Source organism: Glycine max, chromosome 10, assembly GCF_000004515.6.
Source record: "Glycine max cultivar Williams 82 chromosome 10, Glycine_max_v4.0, whole genome shotgun sequence".
Taxonomy (NCBI): Eukaryota; Viridiplantae; Streptophyta; class Magnoliopsida; order Fabales; family Fabaceae; genus Glycine; species Glycine max.
In genome coordinates, this window is record NC_038246.2 from 49,811,267 (window position 1) to 49,836,389 (window position 25,123).

A 25,123-nucleotide genomic window follows, 5' to 3' on the forward strand; every position below is an offset into this window, starting at 1 on the left:
TTAGACATTGATTCTTGAATCATTGGTTATACATGCTTGCTAGGACTAGTCACAAGTTTTGTTCACTGTTGAACTGGTTCATCATCGATCAATTCAGTTTTGACATCCATGGTTTGTAAAAAAAATTGGCATGTTTCTATAGTTGTTTCTCACTCTCTTAACCATTTGAATTTGAAAATAATATCTTATCAAAATTGAATGCTTTTTGCTATTTATAATATTATGATGATTTATTTCGATCGATGTGCGCGCATACAAGAAAGTACACACTTGAACATTCAGTGATTGAAAAAAAAATTAACAAAATATTTAGGAACACATGCCTGTTTAGAATAAATCCACATCCTTTGAATAACTAATATTGTCACACCATGGAAGTCACCAAGAAACAAGTCAATTACCACCTCATCAGTTCATATTTATTTCATAAATGGGTAGACCAAAAAGTAAGTCATCTGATTATTTATGTAACCAATATTATGATTCTTAGTCTTAATCAAACATTGTTATGCATATGGTTTATTAGTTATACAAAAAGAAAAGTTAATCATACGAAAATATGATTCTTTAACATCTGAAAAAACACTCTCATATTCTTTTTTTTATCCGTAAAATTTAAATACAGTGTTAAAAAATTTAAACATTTACATATCCTTTAATTAGTCAATGATAGAACTTATATAAAAATATTTCAAAATTAACGTAAACACGATAATGAAAAATAATCTGTATTCGTGGATCCAGTTTCATGGCTAACAATTATCATATAAATGATAGTAAATTAGTAGTCCCTTTTAATTATTTCTTAGTTTGTATTTATCTTAGTTAATTTCTTCTTGAGAGAATCTAACATTTATATTTAACGTTTTCGTTTTCTAACAATGAATTATATATAAGAGTATAAGACTTATTAACAAAAATGATTGAATTTTAAAACTACTTTTTATTTATAATAATTATAAAATTTACATTATAAACTAATATAATTTTAACAATCACCATTAAAAAAACACAAATAATGATTGAATTTAGTGACCAAATAATATATATTTGTCACTTATAGTAACAACATTGTGACCAATAAACTTTTTTTGTTGCTTGTAACAATTTAACGATTGCTTCAACAATTGATAAAGACGATAGCAACACAAACGATAGCTGAACGTGTCGTTGAATGAAAAACCTTAGTCAAAATTGTTGATCATTTAACAACCTCTTTTTTGCAGCCGAACGTTTAAACCAATATACATTCTAAATGTACTTTTGTAATGCTGGTTATTTCTTATGCCCAACTATTATTTATAATAGATATATTTTTGCTGATAAAAAAAATTCTAAATAAATGAAGTTATGGGGTTTGGTCATTTGAATCAAAATAGAATATATGCTGGATTGTCTAATTTTACTATTCTGATCGAGTTATATATTCAATTATTATTGTTGGTCTCTCATTTTGTTTAATTTATTTTAATTTATGCTCTTTATATTTTTAACTTTTTGCTTATTGTTTCTATTTTTAATTTGTTGCTTTCTATTTAATTCCTTTAGTTAAGTGATTAAATATAAGTGACTAATATATTAAAGTTAAGATTGAATCTTTGGGATATATTATCTAAATTTAATTTTTTTTTAAAATATTTTTTTTATCAGATTTTACTTTTTTTTATCGAACTTTAGATTAATTAGAGACATTTTTCTCTAATAAATTAGGGATTTAAGACAAAAAAATAATTCAGTCTGCTTATTTTTTTTAAAAGGAGTTTACTTTTGTTTCTGTATAATTCTTTTTGTTTTTTTTAAGCGATGGGAATATTTAACTTTTGATAGAGGAACCTGATTCCCCTTCTATAGTGTTGTGTCTATCGTTAATAAATCACAGCTAAGAAAGATAGGCAGTTAGAGAGGAAAAAATGGGGGAACATCAAACTTTAATACGTAGACAGTTAGAGATGAAAAGACCAACAAAATAAGTGTAAGAATGAAAAGAAACAGAAAGAAATAAAGAAATACTTAAGATGAAATCATTATAGTGTACAATATATAGAGGTATTTATATATTGTCACTCTTGCTAGATTCAGTTTTATATGTGGTATAATTCTCAATTTAATATTCTAGAAGCATGATGGGATCGAGGGCTGGTATTTGCTATAAAGAGGTGACCTATTACATTATAGTCTTTTCTTCTTACACCACAACAATTTCACCCTAGACAACCACCCCTTTAATAAATTTCATATTAGGTAATTCGGAATGTAAAACTTTCATTCTAGATTAATCTTAATTTCCGTAACAAAAGAAGGTGTAGGGTGAGATTATTGAGGAAGAGATGAAAATATGAATTGGGTCATGATGATAACAAAACTTATAGAATATTGTAGGTTTTATTCAAACTACGATTTGAGGATTTAAAACGAAAAAACAAAAAGGAAAGTAGAAACGATATTGCGGAAGCCGATAGGAGCAGAGCAGATCTTTTAAAGAAAGCTACACCGACGGATTTAAGAAGTTTTTGGGTCACCGATCTTGAAAACTAATTAAAGTATCATAAAAGTAAGGTAGTTTGCAATTTGCAAAGTAAATGAGAAGGTGGGCGTTGGCAGAAGTATGTCACTAGCAGGTGGCAATTCGTTTTAAATTATGTTTAGACTTTCGTACCTGCAGATTTTCTGAAAATTCTTAGACTATAGAGTACTCAGTACTCACGCAGAATTAATTGTTAAGGCCACCTAAAAAAACTTCTATTTTTCATATCTTTATTATTGTTAATTTTATTAAGAAAATAAAAAATGATAAAGACATATTATCATGAAACAGTAATAATAAATATTTTTTTATTTTATACCTAAATTATTATTATTATTTTTATAATTTCCCAAATTAATAGTTGTTTTATTTTTTATATTTGTTTATATAAAAAATAATATTTAATATTCTAATTATTTTCATTGTTTTGTCTTTTCATCTTGCTTTTAAACCATATGTGTTTTTATTTATTTGTTTTTAGTATTAATTATCATTATCTTAATTCCTTCAATTCATGTCAACAATTGATTTTATTTTCTTTGTTTAGAAAATGAAGGGTACATCTGGACTATATTTGAATTTTTTTACTGGTTTGTACTATTTTTGATAAAATTAACTGAAATGATAATTAAAAAGAGAAATGATACTTATAAAATAAAATGTACGATAAATTATTTATTATGTCTGATATAAAATTAATAATTATAAAAATAAAAATAAATCTATTAAGTAAAATATTTCTAAGAAAATTTATGTTATATACTTATAATATAAAATAATTTTTATATTATTATTCACTCACAAATTATCATATATTAAAAAATAAAAATTACCTCAAAGTCTACCAACAATATTTTCTTATTAGTTGATACTTAATAATATAAAAAAAAATACGCTACAGCCATTAATCTCTATTTTTAAACAGTAAAAGTCACGATTTACGTAATTAGTTGAGAATATAAACTAATAAAAGCACAGACCCTACACATCTGCATGCGCTTGAGCTTTTTACGGCAGGACCCTAAAAAATTAATTAAGGTTTTGCTGCCGAAAAACTTTAATTTCTTTGCATTATCTTTGTGTGTGTATATGCGGCAGTGGTTTCAGAGGCTATATATATACACTACTTGTTTCATTGTAAGGTAGATTGGCTGTGGTTCCACACTTTGATGTGCTGTCATATGCTAACCGCTGATTAATAAGTAGCTGATCATGACTGCTCACAAGTTTCTTCCAGTACATGCTCAGGTTTGATCTATTTTCTCTTTCATTCTTTTTTAAGTTTTAATTTTCTTTATACTACATTATAAGCAACACCTTCCATCATCGATTTAGTTTTGTACGGATTCATTCAACTTAAATTTTCTTAATTCACTCTCTAGTTCATCTCTGTTGATTCATCTTCTCAAAGTTTGAATATGAAAAAATAGATATGCTTTAGATACTTCTTCTTTTCTTTTCTTTTTTTTCTTTTGGATAAAAGCTCTAATTGCTAAAGGAAGCATTGTAAAATTCAATTAACAAGGTTTGAGACAATAAGAACTGCTTATTTATTTATAACATGATAGAAAACTTAAGAATCCATGTCATCCACTCAATCAGGAAATTGAACAATATTAGGCTTTATTTATTGAGGTTTGCTATTTGTTTTGTGTATGGTCTCTTGACCTTTTTTTTGTCAGCAAAGGTTTCTTAACCTATATATGTTCTTCCTGATATTCACATGAAAGTTATCTTTTTGTTTTTCCACATAAGCTTACTCTTGACTATTCATTGAACTTAACCAGATCAAGATCAAATCTCAAGTAGCGGATTTCCTTGATTAGGTTTTGTTCCTCCTTCGACAATGTTTTCTCCTTCATTTTGCTCACTATATATTTAATTCTCTCAGAAACATCCATGCCAAAATTGACTGAAACTATTTTAGTTTTCTCTATTCCATGATTGACTTGATTTCATGCTTCACCGTTGATGCTCTTGGTGATTTAAATACAACCCAAGCTAACAAACACTGTTCGCATCGATGGTAATAGACTTGTCTATAATATAGCTTGTCCTTAATTTAAAACATGCATACATGTATCAACACGCCTACATATAGGCCTTATTTTTAATTATTATGAATTTGTCAGTAGTGATTAAACACAGTTTTAATTTATGGACATAGTGAGTTAATACATAAAAGAGCTTCATTATAACTAATACGGTAAGAATTTCTAGGTCGGATCATTTTAAATTGAAATAATTTAAGTTACAGAAAATCTTCCAAATGTATTTTCACTTTTAGACATTTGTGTTTAAGCGAAAGAAATCTAATTATACAAATTAAATACAAGTTTAAAGTCCTACTCATGGGAGAAGGAAAACAAGTAAGCCTCTTGTCATAAAAGCTGTAGTTGTTCTTAATCGTGCCGCTGAATTTCTGCAGTTGATGATGATGTTACAGGCTATATATATATATATATATATGTGTGTGTGTGTGTGGAGTTATACTTGAATACATGCACATCATATTCTATTTTTAGTTTAATCGTTTTTTCATTGGGATCAGTTGTACAGTTGAGTCGTTGTATAATTTAACTTAAAAGTAAAATTACAGTTTATGTTTAATTAATAGCTGATGCCTGATGCAAAGAATTACTACTACTAGGCTACTGGCTTGTTTGTTACGTACTTCATTTAAGCGCAAGTATATATTTTGTTTCCAATTCGTGGACACTCCCTTTTGCATGCAGAGGACAAAAGCATATATAATTGGATGCCTACTACTTTTCATTTTTTTATCAGACCAAACATGTGATAATCAAAACGTACGCTGAAACTCAGCACCACACGCTTTACTTGCCAATCATGTGATAACTTCATATATGCATGCTATTGCGTTTTCGTGAGTATATATTAGTATCTACCTATATCTAGCTAATTAAGGCTCTAAACCAATATACTTTAAAAAATATGAAGCTGTGATATATTTTGAGTGTTTTGGTTTTATGGTAGGAATTATGAGAATGGATTATTAATATTACTGCAGACTAACTTGATTTTATAATCGAATTCAACCTGTTTTTACGAGTTAAAAAAGATATCTTCAAAATATACATTAAATATTATTTGTAAAATTAAAAATTGTTTAAAATAACTTCAACTTAGGCTAGGTTTATACATGGCACATGATGGGTCATGAATATATCCATATTGAAAATCACTAATTGTTGTTTCAAGATGTTGAATGAAATTGTGATGTTATTATAAGACAGCATCATAAGTATTATTTATTATTTATTCAAAATAGATTTTTTTAGTAATTGCATACTGCTAATGTTAGAGGATGAGATAAAAAGTTAACTGTAATTAGAGCCATTATCAACCTAAATTAATATTGTACTATAGTATAAGTTTTGTTTAATATTATCGTTTCCCGTCATTTTGGTTGGGCTAGTTATAACTTACAATCTCCCATGATATAATAAGTAGAATATTCGTTGCTCGTTTTTCCTGTGTGTGTGTGTGGTGGTTCACTTGGCCACTTGGAGTTTTTTCGGTTTCATGATTCATCAAAGATAATCGTATAATAATTACCAAAACTAAGATAATTGTATAAAAAATTCTGAGAGACCAAGCATGGGAGTGAACATCCTTTTCATTAAAAGCACTATATGCATGCAGCATCTTGACTGACGATAAAGTCAATGATACGATTTAAAATTTTCACTGTGTGTTTTGTCCCTGTCCTTCTCACGTTTCTCCATTAAAAATGAGACAACTGATCTGCTCCATACTTTAATTTTCTAGGTGTAAAAATTAGACTATACACCCACAAGATCGATTTCAATCCACGTTGTGTATTTTTGTTTGATTCCATTCCTTTCTATTATTAATTATTTTTAGGGTTTTGTTAGTAGTATTTTAAAGATAAAACAAATAATACATGTATTAATACGGTAAGGAATGTTTATATTCCCATTCACTCATAAATTATTATATAAGTATAATAATTTTAATTTATTTTATCATAATAATTAGAATAAAAATCATATCAATAGTTCTTATTGGTCGGTAATATAAAAACATTTACTTTAACAATGTATCTCTATTAAACTTTTAAAGATATTAGTAAAAATTATTAAATAAAAAGTTTTTGTTAAAACTTTCAATAGTATTAAAAATCAAGTGTATTTATAACATTATTTTTATTTTTAAGTCTTTAACTTGTATCTTATAGATATTGTTAACATTCTCCTTATTTCTATTATTATACTGAATGAGACCCATTATTAATTTGGAGAAGTTGAAACAACCATCGGCCACCTACCGTAGCCCTCAAAGCAAGTAAATAAACCACGTATGCCACCCATAATTATGTGGCTATTTCTGATGGGGAAATAGTAGTTGAGAACCTCCAACATACTCAGGCCTAAGCAAGAAACAATGACGAAAATAGAAAGAGAAGCAGCAAACAGAAAGTTGAGTTTTTATTATTCAAGCAAACTCGTACAATAACGATAGAGATGCTACGTTTTAGTAAAAAAAAATATTAAAAAATTACTCAAAAATTTATAGGATGCTGTAACATTAAGTCTAGAGTAAACTTTAGTCGTCTTTGAATTTGACGACCACGAATGAATTTGATGAAAACTGCACGAAAGATATATGGGGTGATTTCTGCTAAGTTTTGTAGTTTTTATTTTTCTTAACTTAATAGTTTTTCCATAAAATACCACTACATATCGTTTCATAAAGATTCGTATTTTAAAAAAGTTTTGTAATGCATTGTAAAACACTTGAGAAAAAGTAGAAAATAAATAACAATGTATATATCTCTTAAAAATAAATATCCTGATTTCTTTTTAATTTTTTCAAGTAAAACTTTAACGGTTATTTTGTCTGGACGCGAATTTAAATTACTTGACTACATATTCCCCTCCTTCTTCCAATTAAAATAGAATATCCACAAACAAACAAACAAAATTCTTTCTCTTTGATTAAATAACATTACTTTTTAGAAGTCAAGTCACAAGTATTTTGAGGTATTTGTATCCTACACCTGTCATTTTATGTTTCACTAAATCTCAACACCTTCCTTTCTACCTTAACACCTCTTTTCCCCTTTTTCCTTTGTGTGTCATTGAAGCCCCAAGCCCCTACAACGTAAGCACTATGCTGACAAAGATTTATGTGTCATCTGTTGAACCTTCACTATGGATGATCATTCACGACCTTAATCGTGACGACATGGTCGCGCATCTCCTTCATCATGTCCATTTTCTTTTAAAACAAACAACTCAGATTTATCTTCATTCTTTACATATGTTGTAATGAAAATGGTTATTTCTTTTGGCACATTGAATCCTACATCATGTTGAGAACAATATCAACATCAAATGCCGAAGAATGTAAAATAGAAACTTATGATTCAAAATGCACATCAAAACAAAACAATACCTAGTGTGGTTTAACTAAAAACTTTTCCCTAAAATTGTTGAAGATGATAATAAAGCAATTCCAAACAAAGCATGACTCTTTACGGAAAATTTAAGCGCAGCACAAATGCGATGCAAAGTGTCACAACCCAACCCTTTCCGAATAGCTAATCCGAAAGGTAAAAATTATTTTCTAAAATAGGTATTCCATAATAGTTTTTAGTATCCTATTCAGAAATGATCATTCCAGAAGGTAATTTTTACCTTTCAGAATAGTTATTCCATAATAGTTTTGGAATACTTATTCCTATTATGGAGTGGTCATTCCAGAAGATAAAAACTTTTTTCCGAAATAGAAATAAATGCTACAAAACTATTATGGAATAAGGGATATTTTTATCCATACATAAGATGGGAGGTGCATGATACATATTGGGAGGTGTAGGATTCAAATCCTATGTTTTGACTCCATCCATTTTTTGTGCTTAATCATTTAGACCAAAAATGTCCTCATAAGTATAGGGAGTTACTATTGGTCCCATACAAATTACTCTTGGCCCCTATCAAGAGGCTTAAAAAAAATTTATTCCAAAATTATCCTTCCCATGTAATCATGATTCCGTTAAGTAAAATGGACAACAAAATCATGATTCTTTGATTATGTTGTTATACGATTTTCACACCCCTTATTATAACAAAATTGTAATTTTGTTGTATACATATAAAATGGAATCATGATTCCATTTTATACTTTTTTTCGCCCTAGATATAACAACAAAAACATATTTCCGTTGAATAAAAAGGGTGTGTGAAAAAATTACATAATAGAAATGTATTTCCGTGTACAAAATCCAAAATGAAAACAAGTTTTCTTTGGGTAAGTTTTTGGCTTTCCCTTTTATACAACGAAAATGTGTTTCTATTAGGTATATTTAATGAAAAATTAATTGCATAATTAAATTATCTTTTTTATTTTAAATAATTTTGATACAAATTATAGTAATGGCAACACACATTACATTTTTTATGGTAATCAAACAAATTGTTACATAAATTACCTTTTTATTTAAATTAAAATTAATGATAACATAAATTAATATTTTTAATTATAATCAAAATAATATCATGAATTGATTTGATTATGATAAATAAAGATAATTCTTATGATAATTAATTTGATTATCTTTATAAATGATACCTTGTATCCTATTAATTTAATTTTAATTAAAAAGATATTGAGTATTATTAAAAAATGATAAATTATATAACAACTAATTTGATTATTTTAAAAAAAGGTAACTTGCATTTATAATTAATAAAAAAATAGTGAAAACAAAATAAACAAAATTATGATTTTGTTGTATTTTTTAAAACAAAAAAACACACAAGAAAAATACGATTCTATTGTTTGTCTCAACAAATATCACAATGAAATCATATTTTTGTTGTGTAAATATTTTTTGTTTTAAAAATACAAAACAAAGATGTGATTCATAAAGTTCAATGGTTGATAGGCAGGAAAAAAAGAAAGAAAGAAAAGCTATTGTAGGGAATTGCTATTAGTACTGTCATTATTGCTATTGACATTGCCCACATCGGCACCTTTAAATAGGATTCCAAAAATTTATTTTGACAGAAACACAACGAGATTTTGTTGCCTATATAGAGTGAAAAAATAAAGTATAATGGAAATATAATTTTATTGTACAAGTATATAATGAAATTGTTTTTCTATTGTATAATTTTTCACTCCAAATAACACAATAAAATCATATTTTCATTATGTACTTTTTTTACACAACGGAAATATGACTTTGTTGCGTATTTTTTATGAATTTTTTAATTAATTTTAAAAACAATCAAATGAACTGTTATGTAATTTACTATTTTTAATAGTAATTAGTATATTTTTGAATTAAAATTGAATTAATTGGATAGAAATTATCAATTATAAACATAACCGAATTAATTCTTATGAATTACTTTTATTAATAGTAATTAAATCAATTTATGATATTAATTTATTTCATAATTAATATGATTACAATAAAAAATGGAGGGGAAGAAAATAATGTGAGAAAGGAAGGGAAATGGTGGGGGTGTTATGATGAAGTGAGAGAGGAAGAGTGAAGGTGGGGTGTTATTATGAAGAAGTGAGAGAGGAAGGGAGAAGGACCGAGGGTATAGAAAAACTCATACAGGTACAATGATTATTTGCTAAGCCTTGGTAGTGCTAATAGTAATGCCCTTACAGTATAGATCTATTGATTCTTAGCTCACTCATGTTTCAAGCTCATGCCGAAACTGGTTGATCTTTTTATTGTTATTTGGGCTTTTCTTTGTGCAAATTGCTGTACACCAAGCATAATATTGGAAATTCCAGTTTTGTCTTTTCATGAGATTATCTGACTTTCGCGTTATTAGCACAATATTCTAACCAACTAAGTTAATTGATAAATTATGTTATAAAATAATTAATGTCGTTATATATAACACTAAAATTTCTAATGTATATTTAATGCACATATAATTTTACATAATAAATTTTGTAACAATTAATTTTTATCTAATAATTAATTTGTTTACATATATAAATTTTTATGAAACCTATGATTTTTATTTCAAATTTATATATGTAAAAAAATACATTATTATATCAAAATTAATTATAATAAGATCAAAAAATACATTAGTAGATTTATGTTAATAATGTATTTTTTTTACATATGTAAATTTTTATTAAACCTATGATTTTTATTCACAATTTATACATGTCAAAAAATTAATTATTAAATAAAAATTAATTGTCACAAAATTTATCATGTAAATTTATATGTGCATTAAATATACATTAGAAATTTTAGTGCTATATATAACAACATTAATTATTTTATAATATAATTGATTTATTAGTTCAGTTGATTAGAGTGTCATGTTAATAACACGAAAGTCACATGTTAAATTTCTGTTTGGATCATTAATTTCAAATTAATTCGTAAAATATATTTTTGAAAAAAAATTTAAAAAAAATCCTATGGATCACTTACGGATTGACAATCTGTAAGCCTCATATGGATTGTCAATCCGTATCAGTTTTACGGAAGGGTAAAATTGAAATTTTATATGTTATGTTGGGTGTATTAGTGATTTGCATGGTGCCCAAAGAAAAACCCTTGTAATTTTCTTAAAAAACAATAACTGAAGTGAATGTCTGAATGAATGAGCCTGTACTAAATGCCCAGGTTTAGATAGAACGAATGCATCCACAACTTTCAAATTCTCCATACAATGCAAAAATTGGTTACACAAAATTTCACATAATAATAAATTCAAATTTATAATCATTTTCCAGGACTAGATTCTTTGATTTTGAATCATTTCCGTTAAAAGGAAAATAATTTATATATTTTGTAAGATATTTTATAAAAAAAAATTACAAGAAAAGGTTCAGAAAATGTATTTTATTCAAAAATATATTAATACATTATCCATACACGATACTGAAAAACATTGCAGATGAATCCTAATTACATTGTTTCGATTGGGAAGAAATGGATAGATTGATCAAAGGATGAAAATCGAGATAAGATTGGGTTTTCAGTCTTACTAAAGATATTGGTGAAACTGAAAATGCCATAAATCTACCAACACATTTCTCTGCAAAGTTCAAGGAAAAAAGAAGAATGAGTGGTCACATAATTTAACCACAAGATTCAGTATAATAAATTTTTGTTGAGTATAGTCCACATTTTGTCAATCCTACGGTACATTCTTGTCTTGAGAATGAGCGATAAATTTTAGGTGAGATTAAGTATCAAATTGAAAATTAATCATTTAATTTTATAAATGATCCAAAGAATTGAAACTCGTGGTTAAAAAAAACCCACATTTTATACATGTTTATACTTCTAAATGATTACTTAAGAAAAGAAGAAGATAAAGAGGTAAAGCCAGTAGAACTAATAATAAATGTGTTAAAAAAATTATTATTGCTATTTTGCCGCATTGTATAACCTATTTATTATTAAGATGAAAGAAATATATATGCAATAACTTGTATTAATTAAAATTTTCTAAAAAAACTTACACTAAAGTATTATGATGAGTAGCATGCATGCAATTAACATTAATTTATTTCCGAATACAATTAGCTTATATTAATAAAAAATATTAGTAAAAAAATATTAGCGCTGAATATAATTTTCAGCTGCCAAAGTGTGAGTATTATGATGAGTAGCATGCATGCAATTAACATAATTTATTGTGCTGATTATTTTATTTTTGTAATCACGTCTGATCATGTTTCTCTTTCGTTTTATTTATTTAAAGTATACCCCATTCTTGTCCCAAAGTTTTATTATTCCACCGAAGAAGTCAAATCTTGAACGGAAATTTTCTCAAAAACCTCGTAATATACTCATTCCTTCTCCATACTATAGCTTGGCAATTCTCAAGGAACCACTAAACCTAACGTCTGATTCTTCTCCCACACAGTCTACTCAGTTTATTTTTTCACAAGAAATTAATATTGGCAGAGGCACCAGTTCATGAAAAGTTCTCTCAAATATTGTTGACAGTATAATTAAACTCAAGATTCAACTAATAAATTGAGCTTGTTTCTGTCATGATTAATGTGTGATTTATTCTGGCATAAATTAATGTGTAATTTTAGTCTTTTTAATATTTTTATTATGGACTCAATTTCTCAAATTTTTAAAATGTTAATGAATTTCAGTTTTTTCTTTATATAAAATTTTTAAATATTTAGTTTCTTCTCGAGTAATTAAAATTTTAGGACATACTGTATTTAGGATAATGAAGTATTTAAAAAGTTTAAAAGTCAGATTGAAAAGTTTTTGTTTTTTATAAAAAAAAAAAGGCAATTCAATTAGATATGACGTAAATTGCACGATAGAAAATAAGGATCATATAAAGTCCACCGCCATAACGTGGTGCCCAAGCAAAATTGTTATACTCCTTCGACTTTTAGTTAACACGAGAAAGCACAGTATAAACACTTTTGTTAAGTACACAAGTGGGGAGATGTTGATATTATTGTTTGGGTGTGGGAAACAGACAATTGACAAAGATTTGCAACCAATGGTGACAAAGTCAGCATTGCCTCCAAAAAATAAAGCTTAATTAAGGCTTATTAATATAAAAGATTAGTACAATTACTAATATTATATGATGACCAAGAGAAAAAATAAAGTTGAAGAAGAAGAGATTACATGGACTAGGTTAGGACCAATAGTGTGTTGTGCATCTGCCCATGGAAACCAACACCATGTACAAATGTTGATTCTCACTCCCATCATCAGAATATGATTAATTCTCAATAAGGGGCCCACTATCACCCCTTACCTATCCCTGATCCCTTCAACATTATTCTATTCGACGCACCACCATTCACCAAAGTTTTTTCTGGTCCTCCACTTCTTGATGCTAGCCACGTGTCCTGTTCAATAAACCCCTACACTCTCTAATGCATGGACCAACTTGTTACTTGTTACATTAGGATTCTCCTTTTGAGCATGAAAAAAAGTTGGAAATGTCAACAACAACAAAAATAAAATGAAACTGAATTGCTATAATTATGGGAGAAAAAAAAAATCAAAAAGTCGTAGGCATATGAACCAAATCTGAGATTCTCAATTGTCTGCATGAACAACCCACACCGAGTGCTTCGCTGCTAGAAGAACAAAAAAACCTGAGTCATACAAGATTTAAAATGAAACGAAAAAATTAATATGAAAATTAATAATAATTTACTGAATAATCAGAAGAATTGAATGATAACATTAAGAGTGCAAAAATGTTATATATCATCATCTAATTACAAATTATTAGACATAATAAATTTTAGTAAATAATCACTTTAAAATTTGTAACTATTTAATTAATTGATAATGTAAACTTTGTTACACTAATAATAGATTAAAATTAAGTAATAAAAATATTATGATTTAATTTCTATAAATTATTTTTTGTGGAACACAAGGTATCCATTATCACGAATCAAAAACTAATCTTTTGAAGTATTAATATTTCTTTAAGGAACTGATTTTTGTAACAAATGTTTTATCATATGCATAATTTTAGTGTTGAACTTCTAGACATCTTTAAAAGACAAGTTTATTTACTCTAATAAAAAATAATAAAAAAACTCACCGAAACCATTTTTTTATATTTAAATTCCTAAGTCAAGGGGTTGTCTAATAATTAAGAAAAAAAAATGTGGAGATGATGTCTTGAGTATTGTCTGAAAAGAAATTGAATTTAAATTAAAGCAGAAATATAGTCGAAAATGGAAAATCCCAATGAATATGGTGATTTGTTTTTTAGCAGGGCCATGCGTGATGTTGCAGAAAATATGGGATCCTTTTGGGCGTAGCACTAGTGGCGTATACAAAAACGTTTATTGACAGGGGACACGTGGAATAAAGGGTCCCACTTTCTTTGTGCTCTATTCTACCCTCAAAAACGTTTAATATTAGGCAATGCGATACAGCTATGTGCTCTATTCTACCCTAACCTCTACAGTGCACCTTCCTGAGCTAAAACAAGTCCTCTTTGGCCCCACTTTCTGCATATACTACCCTCAACTCTACAACTTTTCTTCTTCTTTTTTTTAAGTCAATAATCACATATTAATATCGATTTATTCCTCTAATAATAATAATATTTATGGAGTTGATTTGTTTCGATGCAGAAACGTGGGAATCAAGGCTCTCTAATTAGATTTTATTCCCCTTATAAATACATTTTGCTACTCAAAATAAACTATAGTGATTTCCCTGCCATTAAGCATTTCCTATGACATAAAAGGCTACAGCCTAAATAGATCAAGAAAAATATTTTTAAATAAATTTAATCAAAGAGACGTGAACGTGAATCACATGTTCACATTCACTCTCTACATTTAAATGACTTTAACGTAACCATCTAAGAAGACCGGAAAATTAGTTTGCACAATAGTAATTGAATTTAATATTAGTGTTTGAAATCAAATTCAAATTTAGAAACACTTGCAATATAATTCAGATTAAATAACTAATATTTTTTTATAGGTTAAATAAACAATAAATTAGTATATATAGCAATTAAAAATTTGTATTTTTTAATAAAATTTAATTTCTTACCAAAATAAAAAAATTATTTAACAATTAATATATGAATTATTAACTTAAAAAATCAAGAATAAAAAATTAATATATAGCAATTAAAAATTGTATTTTTTAATAACATTTAATTTCTTACCAAAATAAATGAATTATTAACTTCAAAAATTCAAGAATAAAAAGTGAATATATAGAAACTATAAAATATTATATTTTTAATAAAATTTAATTTCTTACCAAAAATTGAATTATTTAACAATTAATAAATGCTTTTACATATTAAATAAATAATAAATTATTGGCTAAAATATAATGTGTTGCCCTATTTTCTTAAATATACGGTTCTAATTTTTTATTTTTTAATTAAAATATTGTCTTCTATTTTTTGAAAAATATACAATTTTAATTTTATTATTTTTTAAATGAGACATTTTTATCTCCATTTTTGAAAAAATTATAATAGTCAAATTTTATACTTGTTGACCGTAATTAAATAATTTTAAAAAATATTTGTGATGTAAATAATAAACTAATTAAAAATGAGATTTTAATCGCCAATTTTTTTAATTGGAAGAAGAAAAGTTTCAATTGAAAAACAGAAAGACTATTTTAAAAAATTGGAAGAAGAAAAGTTTCAATTGAAAAACAGAGAGACTATTTTAAAAAATGGGAAGAAAAAATTACATTTTAGCCTAAATTATTATATAGTAATTAAAAAAAATTATATAACATTTAATTTCATATTAAAATAAAATGAATTAATAATTAATAAACGATTATTAACTTAAAAAATTGAAGAATAAAAAATTAATATATGGCAATTAAAACTTGTATTTTTTTCTTACCAAAATAAATGAATTATTTAACAATTAATAAATGAATTAACTATAAATATTCAAGAATAATTAATAAAGAAATCAATTTTATGTTACTGATTCAAACAAAATGTCGAGTTGTTATCGAATTTTAAATTATCAATTCATAAAAAGTGATATGATTCATTATGATAATTAGCCACAGATCAACCAGCCAAATCGATTTTGATAAACATAAACTAGTAAACTACGAACTATGAAGAAAATACATACATAACGGAACTTCTTCACACATGTCCAAATTCGTGTATAAAAAAACAAATATCACTAATATTTTGAAAAAGAATAATTCAGACGTCAAAAAAAAAATCATGTCGAATGAGACGGTAGAAAAAACGATGCAAAACATCGAAGTTCATTTCATTAAAATACTCTGCCATAGAAGAACCTTAAATTAATACATAGTATAACATGGTTCGAGATCCCCTTGGACGGCTCTTAACAGCACGGGAAAAACCCAAAAGATTCTCTCCCCATCTCACTGCTCTAACTCTTACTAAGAACTTAACAACTCCCTCAAAAACAAATGAAAATATAAAACGCATAAAGTAACATTCACTCGCTCAGAAATTGGTATTGCAAATTCCTGAGATCTCACAAATAATAAATAAAACAAAAAACAAAACTAACAGAACTTGAGGCCATAACAAATAACAAAACTTAGGCACAAGGTATATTGAGGGGTTCCTCAATCCAACCAGCAAACTCATCAGCACCAAAATCACCAAAATCGAAGTCAGGAAGCTCACTAGGCTCAGTGTCATCAAACCCACCAATATGAATGTTCTCCAAGCCACCGAAATCCTCAAAACCCTGTCCATAATCATTAAACGACAGCCAATCAAAATCAAGCCCAAAATTTGGCTCAATCCCAGCAGCATCCGCAGCAACAGATGGTGGTGGTGGCAGGTTCAACAGACTCAAATCTGGTATCTCAAGCCCTGCAAGTTCAGCCACCAAATTATTAGCCCCAGTAGCTTCCTCAGTTGAACCATTACCCTTCTCAACGGATTTGGAAGCCGAGGTATCCAACTCAAGCACAGAGGATGGTGAATTGTGTGACAACATACTCTCTTCCGAGTCATCAGAAGTAGTAGAAAACTTTTCAGACACAGACACATCGGCGGCGGCAGCAGCAGAGGAGTTACAGCAGTTACTCTTATCAGAAGTTGTAGACAAAGGTTCAGAACCAGTTTTTAGAGTTTGAGTCTTTGCCATGGCTTCAAACTCAAGCCTTCTGGTTTCATAGGCTTTGGAAGCCTCTTCTGCAGTGTTGAAAGTGCCAAGCCATATACGAGTACACTGAAACGGGTCACGAATTTCTGCAGCCCATTTACCCCATTTTCTCTGCCTAACACCTCTATATTTCCCACAAGTGCTCCTTCTCGTTGATGGAGTGTGAGTCAAAACCCTCTTCTTGCTCTGGGGTTGACCTTCAGTGCAAACCTTCAATGTTGCATTTTTGCTGCTATTCACCTCACAGGAGCTAGTATCAGGAGTAGTGGTGGTGAATGTTTGAGGGAGAGGGGGAAGAGACATCTCCAACACGCTTCTTTTTACTCTTCTCGGCTTCTGAACCCTCTCAGACTCATCTTCGGATGAATCAGTAGCCTCAGGATCGTCGCAAATGATGCGAAGTTTTCTCATCGCCTTTGACTCTTTCGAGGAGTGCTGTTGGCGAAGCTTTTGCTTCGGTCTAGAAGCCGGTTGTTTTCGAAACTCGGACATGGTGGTAAAAAAAAATAAAGAGAAAAACCCTCCAAAAACCTCCCTCAAGAGTACCCAGAAAGGAAACCGAATCGAATCAAAGAAGGGAATCTCCAAGGAACAAAAAAAAAAGGTAGCAAAATCTCTCAAGGTCTTAGGTGAAATCCCCTCTTAAGAATATGAAGAGATAAGAAAATCTTTGTATGTGAAAGCCTCCGAAACACTCCACTCCACAACAAGTCCTGTTAAAAAAAACACGAAAAATAAAACATCAGAACCAAAACCCATAAAACAAAACCAAGGAAATAAAAAAAAACAACACACACCAAACGAACCTTTTTGGCCTCAATCGCATTGAAACAGGTAGGTTCACAGTATTGTGGCTCAGAATGCAGTGTAGCATACAGCAACAGTAGCAAACAAAGAGAGTCAAGAAGAAAGAAACGAAAGCATATACAATGAAGAGCTTCAACGGAGCCCCAATCACTGCCAGAATAAACCCAGACGACATAAATCCACTGGTTGCCCTTCTTTTTTGAAGACAAATTCTCCGAGAAACGCAGAAATCAGGCCTCAAGCTTTATATGCTCTCAAGCTTTCACCTCTTCACTCGCCCAAGCAGGAGAGAAAAGAGTATCAACAAGTGAAAGATGCTGATATATATAACCAAAAAACAAAACAAAAACACTCTAGCCTAGTTTAGTTCCTCAGATTAAAAAAAAATTACAAATCTATGGCCAAGATTGTATCCTCCAGTACAACAAAAATACTAGTTTTATCGATATGAAGAAAACACTAGGCTGTGACTCGGGTGAACCAAGTCCAATAAATACAGAAGAAAAAAAAATAGCCGACCTTGACACAGAGAGTGAAACAGACGCGCAAATCTCTATAAAAACATCACAGACTGAGAATTTTATATTTTTAAGAATAAAGAAAACGCCATTACACGACCACTAATAATAAAATAAAATAAAAAAGGCAATGTTTCAATCGAAATGAGTTTCTCGAGAAGGAGAAGAAGAAAAATCAACGGAAAAGATTGAAATTACACATTCCACAATGAAATTTACCTTGTTTGTTTTTCACTGGGAAGGAGGAGGCTACTCTGTCTTTGCCTCTGTCTCTCTTGGTTTCTCTCTCCTCTGTCTCTGTCTGTCTTCTATGCTTGGCAGTGAGGGACCTCTCTCTCTCTCTGCTCTTTTCTACTACTTGTACACAGCACTGGCCTGAGCCATTCGCCTTTTTTTATCGCCGGTCAAAAATTGGCATTAAAGGTACCGAGTAGGTAAAACATATAAATATTAATTATGCAAAGTTAATTTTATTTCCATTATTATTTTTAGGTGTGAGCTGGCATGGGGCTGTGTAACACTGCACATACTACATCAACCATGCATGACCCATCAACATATATCATGCCAACATAGTGTAACGTCTCGTCTTTCGATACTTACTCCCTCGGAATCCCATGTTTCTGTTGCTCCACGCGTGCATCTAACGTGCAGGGCTGGCTTCTTTACGAGGATCCAACGCCAAGTGAAATCCACGCGCGTAAAGTGCGATTGGGGGAACGAAAGCCTCGGGAGATGCAGCTTTTTACGCCGCCAACGGTGACTAACCAAAGGAACGCTTCGGTTGCAACACTACACAATGATAACGGACACCGCTGCTGATATTTTTACTGGAAATGCCAATATTGGTGCCTGTCTTTTCGCCGAGTAAATTAAATTATATTTATAAAAAAATTTAAAAAGGTAAAGGAGGAGAAAAAAGGGAAATAGAGTAAATGTATTTTTTATTTTTACTGTTATATATTTACTATTTTCTAGGAATTTGTTTTATTTTTTTGCAAAATACTTCTCCTTTTTTGTTTGATTTGTTTCATTATTTACTGTATACGAAGAAAACATATATTATCTTTTTAATATGAGTTTAACCCTAAATACTGAGTATTTTTTTCTTTTTTGTTTGATTTGTTCCATTATTTACAGTACGGAGAAAACAAAGTAAGTGTAATTTATTTCTTTTTTAAAAAATCATAAATCATCATTTAAACTATTATAAGATAATTATTTTAAAAATTAATAAATTCATCTTATATTATATTATTGATTATATAATTAAACAACTGTATAAAACTTTTTAAATTCTTAATGCATAACTTTTTTCTCTTAATATATGCCATAAACATAACAATATAATATATCAAAAATAGTATAAAGATCATGAAATAGTTTACTATTTTTAGCTACTCGCTGTATTGTGTTTTTCATTCAATAAATTTTATTTTTGTTTTTAAATTAAGTTTCTTTTTTTGTACATTTTTAAATTAATTTCCATCATTCATAAATTTAAAATGTAATTTACTTGTTAAAAATATTTATTATGATGAATTTTATTCTAATATAATTTTCTATAAAAAAAACCTAACATAATTTACATATTCAAAAATATTTATTAATTATAAATTCAGTCGTCTAAAAAATATTTATCATGTGCTTTAATTACACACATTAAATTAATAGTGAGTGTGTGTAAAATTTTATTCGGTACTAATATTAATGTTTCAAAATAGGGGAACGTGTAATTTTAGTTTCCCTGGTTTTACAAAATTTCAATTCTAGCCTCCTTGAAATTTTATTTATTACAACATTTCGTCCCTTGATTTTCAAACTTTGCAATTCTAGTGCTTCTGTTAATTTGTAGTATTGATTGTTATAGTTAACCATCATCTATTAAATCACATGATACATTTAAAATGAGTTTATTAAAAATTAAATTAAATTAAATCTGGCGACTCCTTCTTCTCCAACCCTTGGCCTTTTGGAAGACAATGACACCGACAGAATATTTATGTTTTTAATTATTTTTTACTTAATTTAATTAAATAATTAATATATTTATATTTTAATAAAATCATTTTAAATGTGTTATATCATCTAATAAATTGTCAACTATAACAATTAAATGCTTGAAATCAGCATAAAGACAAAAATTGCAAAATTTGAAAACTAAAACAACCAAATGTTAAATAAATTTTTAGAGGAATCAAAATAAAAATTATGTAAAAGTAAAGGGATCAAAGTTACAATTTACAATCAAAATAAAAATATTTAATTTTTTTCTATATTAAATCTTTAAGATCATGGTTAGAATATTTTTTTTAATAAAAGCTGAGAAAATATAACTGCAATACTCTTAATTTTTTTGGTTTGATTTGTTTCAACACCTACTATACAATAGTTATACAGATAAAGAAATGGCTTTCCATTTCCCAGCTAGTGACTATATGCCATATAGTATTTTAAGAAAAAATAAACAGTATTTTATATTTGAATTTTATGAATAAAGAATATGATTGAGAATTAAGATCTAATGAAAGGAACCGATTGAATTATTGACAAAAACTAATAATCAACAAATTACAAATGACTAGATACTCTATAATATTATCATGATAACAATAATAATTGAATTATTTTACTTAAAAAAAGGAATTATCACTCTTGAATGAAAACATTTTAAAATGTTATTCTTAAGGGTTTGTATAACTAATCTCAGTTAAAAATGGAGTTAAACAATCGTATCTCATCATGTGACCCAATAAAATACATTCATTTATGTAAATTTTTTATACATAAAATTTATATAATCTTATTAGGTCACTTAAGGTGAAATAATTTAAGCTAATTTTTACTTGTGATCATACCTATTTTCCTGAATTGCATGACAAGAATCACCCCGGACAAAAAAGTTAATTAATATCCAATTGAGTTAAACTTACATTTACATCCTCCATAAAGGAAGGAGTTTGAAGCATAACTAGGAACAGAATCATAAAAACAATCCATCTGCTAAATTGTTTGCATCACGCCTAATATGCAGTAAAACACAACTCTAGAAATTTCCTTTCACTTTCCAAATCTCATTTTTCAGCTCATAGAGACTCCCTATTCTTAGTGAAAGTATTTTCAGAGTTCTTTTCTTCTTAATGAGACATGTGCCTTATCATAATCATGTAGCTTAAGATGCATTATACATGCATCCATGTTACGTTAAACAGTTTTATTACACTCGTTGATGCTTTTATTGTTTTGTTTTAATCATAAAATAAATAATACTATTTATCTTATTTAACTTCTATAAAAAAAATTATCTGTTTCATTATGTCTTTTCCTCTAACTATGTCTCTCTATTCTTCCTATAGTTTTTTTTTAAAAAAATTGTCAATAATTAAAAATAATGGTATATCACATTACAAAATGTTTATCATAAAATTGAAATATAATTTACATGTTAAACAATATTTTTATTATAAATTTTAATTGTAATATTATTTATATATTCAAAAATATTTATTAGTTATAAATTTTAATTATATAAAATTAATATTTGTCATGTGCATTAATTACACATGTTTGTTTTTACTGAATAAATTACGCATGTTAAAATGTTAGTGTGTGCGTGCTTGTGTATGAAAAATGATATTCAATGTATATGAAAATATATTTAATGTTTGAAATTATAGCATATTTAATGTTTTTTTCTATATTTAATCGTCAAGATAATGATTCAAGCATTTTTTAAAAATATAGAAAATCTAACTATAATACTGTTTTTTTTAGTTGTCTCAACACTTGCTGTATGATAATTGATAATGTACTTATATCGATAAAAGAAAAAGAAAAAAGAATAGGCTTTCGATTCGCCATGCTAGTCACTACATGTCATAGAATATTTTAATAACATATTAAAGGAGATATTTTACATTTTATTAAAATATTTTAATATTAATCTAGCGTGTATAATAAATTTGAATTATTGTTTTTTATTATATATCATCCTCGAATAAGAACATCTCTAAAAGTTATTCTTTGATGAAAGTATTTTTAGAATTTATTTTTATTCTCAATAAAACATGTGTCTTTCCATAACCATGCGGGTTAAGCTACAACGTGTACGCATGCATATTAAGAGTGCGATTACACTCATTATTTTTTATTACTTTGTTTTAATCATAAAAAAAGTTAATTTCATCTCTTTTAAACTATAAAAAAATATCAGTCTAACTACAACAAACAATTTCAAAAGTGAGATACCAAAGATTTTTTATTTTTTTTGTGATACAGGTTTATTTTAAATATTTGATATTTAATTTTTAAAAATAATAAAATTAAAACAAAATTAAAGTATATAGATTGAAATAGATAAGCAAGTTAGAGTGATTTGAAAATGTCGACAATTTTTTAACTAATTGTTAAATAAAATTAAATTTTTTTAAAAAAAATATTTCTTAGATCAAATAATATATAGGCTTAAATATATTTTTGTTATATGAGATATATAATTTTTTTAGATTTTTATTTATTTAATATTTTTTTATCTAACGTTTTTAATTTGTTGACTTTGATACATGCCATTAATATGAGACCGTTAAGTGACGTGTACCCGAAATAACACTATTACTTTTCACATCATCCCTTTTAATTTCACGTATTTAATAATATTTAACAAATACACTAAGTTTAACGTATGAGATTTAGATAAGACGGGCATCTCAATGAGACCAATAACATTGTAAAACACTTTAAAAAATGCTTTCATTTAAGAAAAATACTAAGTTTTAAAAAAAAAAATACTAAAAATCTCATGTTGATTAATAATAGCCGTTTAAAAAACTCTTTGTTGAATATTCTTATTCCTATTCATATAAAAAACAAATATTTTAAATTTATGTACAGTCATTTAAATTATGATATAAGGTTATTTTGAATTACTTACGAACAAATTCTAAAAAAAACTATTACAATTGCAGTGGGATCAATTCATTAAAATTCATAAATTTTTAAATTTATATTATTGTTGTTCTTATAAAATAGTTATTATGACTGTATTATGACCTTAAAATTTAAATTCAAATCGAATCCTTTTAATTTTACAATAACAAATGTGATTATCTTTTAAACATCCTTTTTATAATTATAATTTTTTTATGAGAAAATGTTAGTTATTAGTTTACTTAGTTTTTACTTACTCGTGAAGAATTCAAACTAATAACCTCATGCTATAATTATAATATTAATTTAGAAAATTTTGAATTTAATTAAATATTTTTATATTAATTCACTCATTGAATTTCCACCAAAAAAAATTACTCATCGAAAATTATAATAATTTTTTAATTTATCTTATCAAATGATTATATATATAGAAATACTGATAAAATATAATCTTCACCAATCACCAGTAATAATAAAAAATATATTCTATTATACACAAGTTTCTTAAAATAGAAAACTTTTACCACTGGTTTAACAATTGTGTGTTTTTCTTGTATATTTATACTTATATTTTAAAAAATCATCTTAATTGAAAATGCTCATATAATATATGAGAAGTTTTTAGTGTACAATAACGGCTATGAAAATTGAACATTAATGCTCATGCTCACGCATCTATCCCAATTCCTCACCACTTGCTAATACTAGTGGTCATACGTGCTACTGTTATTTAAAAATAGACATTTTTTTTTTAGTGTACGTGTGTGTTTCTCTCATCGTGTATGTGTGTTTTTCTTACATACGTGTGCCCGTGTCTCTTTTTTTCTCATTATGTGTGTGTTTGTTATTTTGTGTGTGCATATTTTTCTCACTACGCTTGTCTGTGTATATTTCTTTCTTTCTTTTTTATGAAGAGGGGGAAAATATTTTTTCTTATTATATGTGAGTCCGTGTGTAAATACGTGGATTTTTCTTATTTGTTTGGTGTGTGTTTTTTTATTGTATGTGTGAGTACGTATTTGTATATTTTATAATTTACGCTCTATATACAATACAACTATGGTGCATGTGTGGGTGTAGCTGTGGTGCACGTGTGCACATGTTTTTCCTTTCTTTCTTATTATAACGTATGAATGTGAGTATTTTGTAATCTATAATGATGTGTACCAACATTACATCATAAAAAAAAAGATTTATGTTAAATTATAATTTTGATTTCTAGTTTTATAAATTAGTGATTTTAGTTATTTTGATAGATTATTAAAAAATAAATTTTGATTAATTGAGTTATCAAGTTAATTATAAATCAACTAAAATCATTAGTTATTAAAATAATAATAATAATAAATTATTAATAATTATAATTTTCAACAATAATGTGCTTCTCCTTTTTTTGCAAACACCTTTTCCACCTATTTTGTCTTTCGTAACTCCACCGATAACAATGATTAATAGTCTTTTATTAATATTTTAATGATTAATAATTTTTATTTAATTTATATAATTAATTTAATGTCTCTTGATAATCACAACTATTAGTTAATAATCTACCATGAAACCAAAATCATCAATTTATAAAATTATAAAAATCAAATATTATAATTAAAAATTAAGAAGTTCAAAATCATAAATTTAAAAAATTAAAAGACCAAAATTACAATTTAATCGAAGATCTAATGTTTAACCATCCTAG

At 27.3% G+C, this 25,123-nt stretch overlaps 1 protein-coding gene across 1 annotated transcript; it reads right to left on the reverse strand.

Moving 5' to 3' along the window:
* Positions 1–16,600: 16,600 nt before the first annotated feature.
* LOC100306276 (ethylene-responsive transcription factor ERF118) lies at positions 16,601–17,668 on the reverse strand. Its single transcript, XM_003536637.5, has one exon. The coding sequence runs from the start codon at positions 17,666–17,668 to the stop codon at positions 16,601–16,603; it is 1,068 nt and encodes a 355-aa protein (XP_003536685.2).
* Between the last annotated feature and the right edge of the window lie 7,455 nt (positions 17,669–25,123).

Coding starts and splice junctions, on each gene's coding strand:
- LOC100306276 (XM_003536637.5), bottom strand. CDS start 17,668: ATGTCCGAGTTTCGAAAACAACCGGCTTCTAGACCGAAGCAAAAGCTT.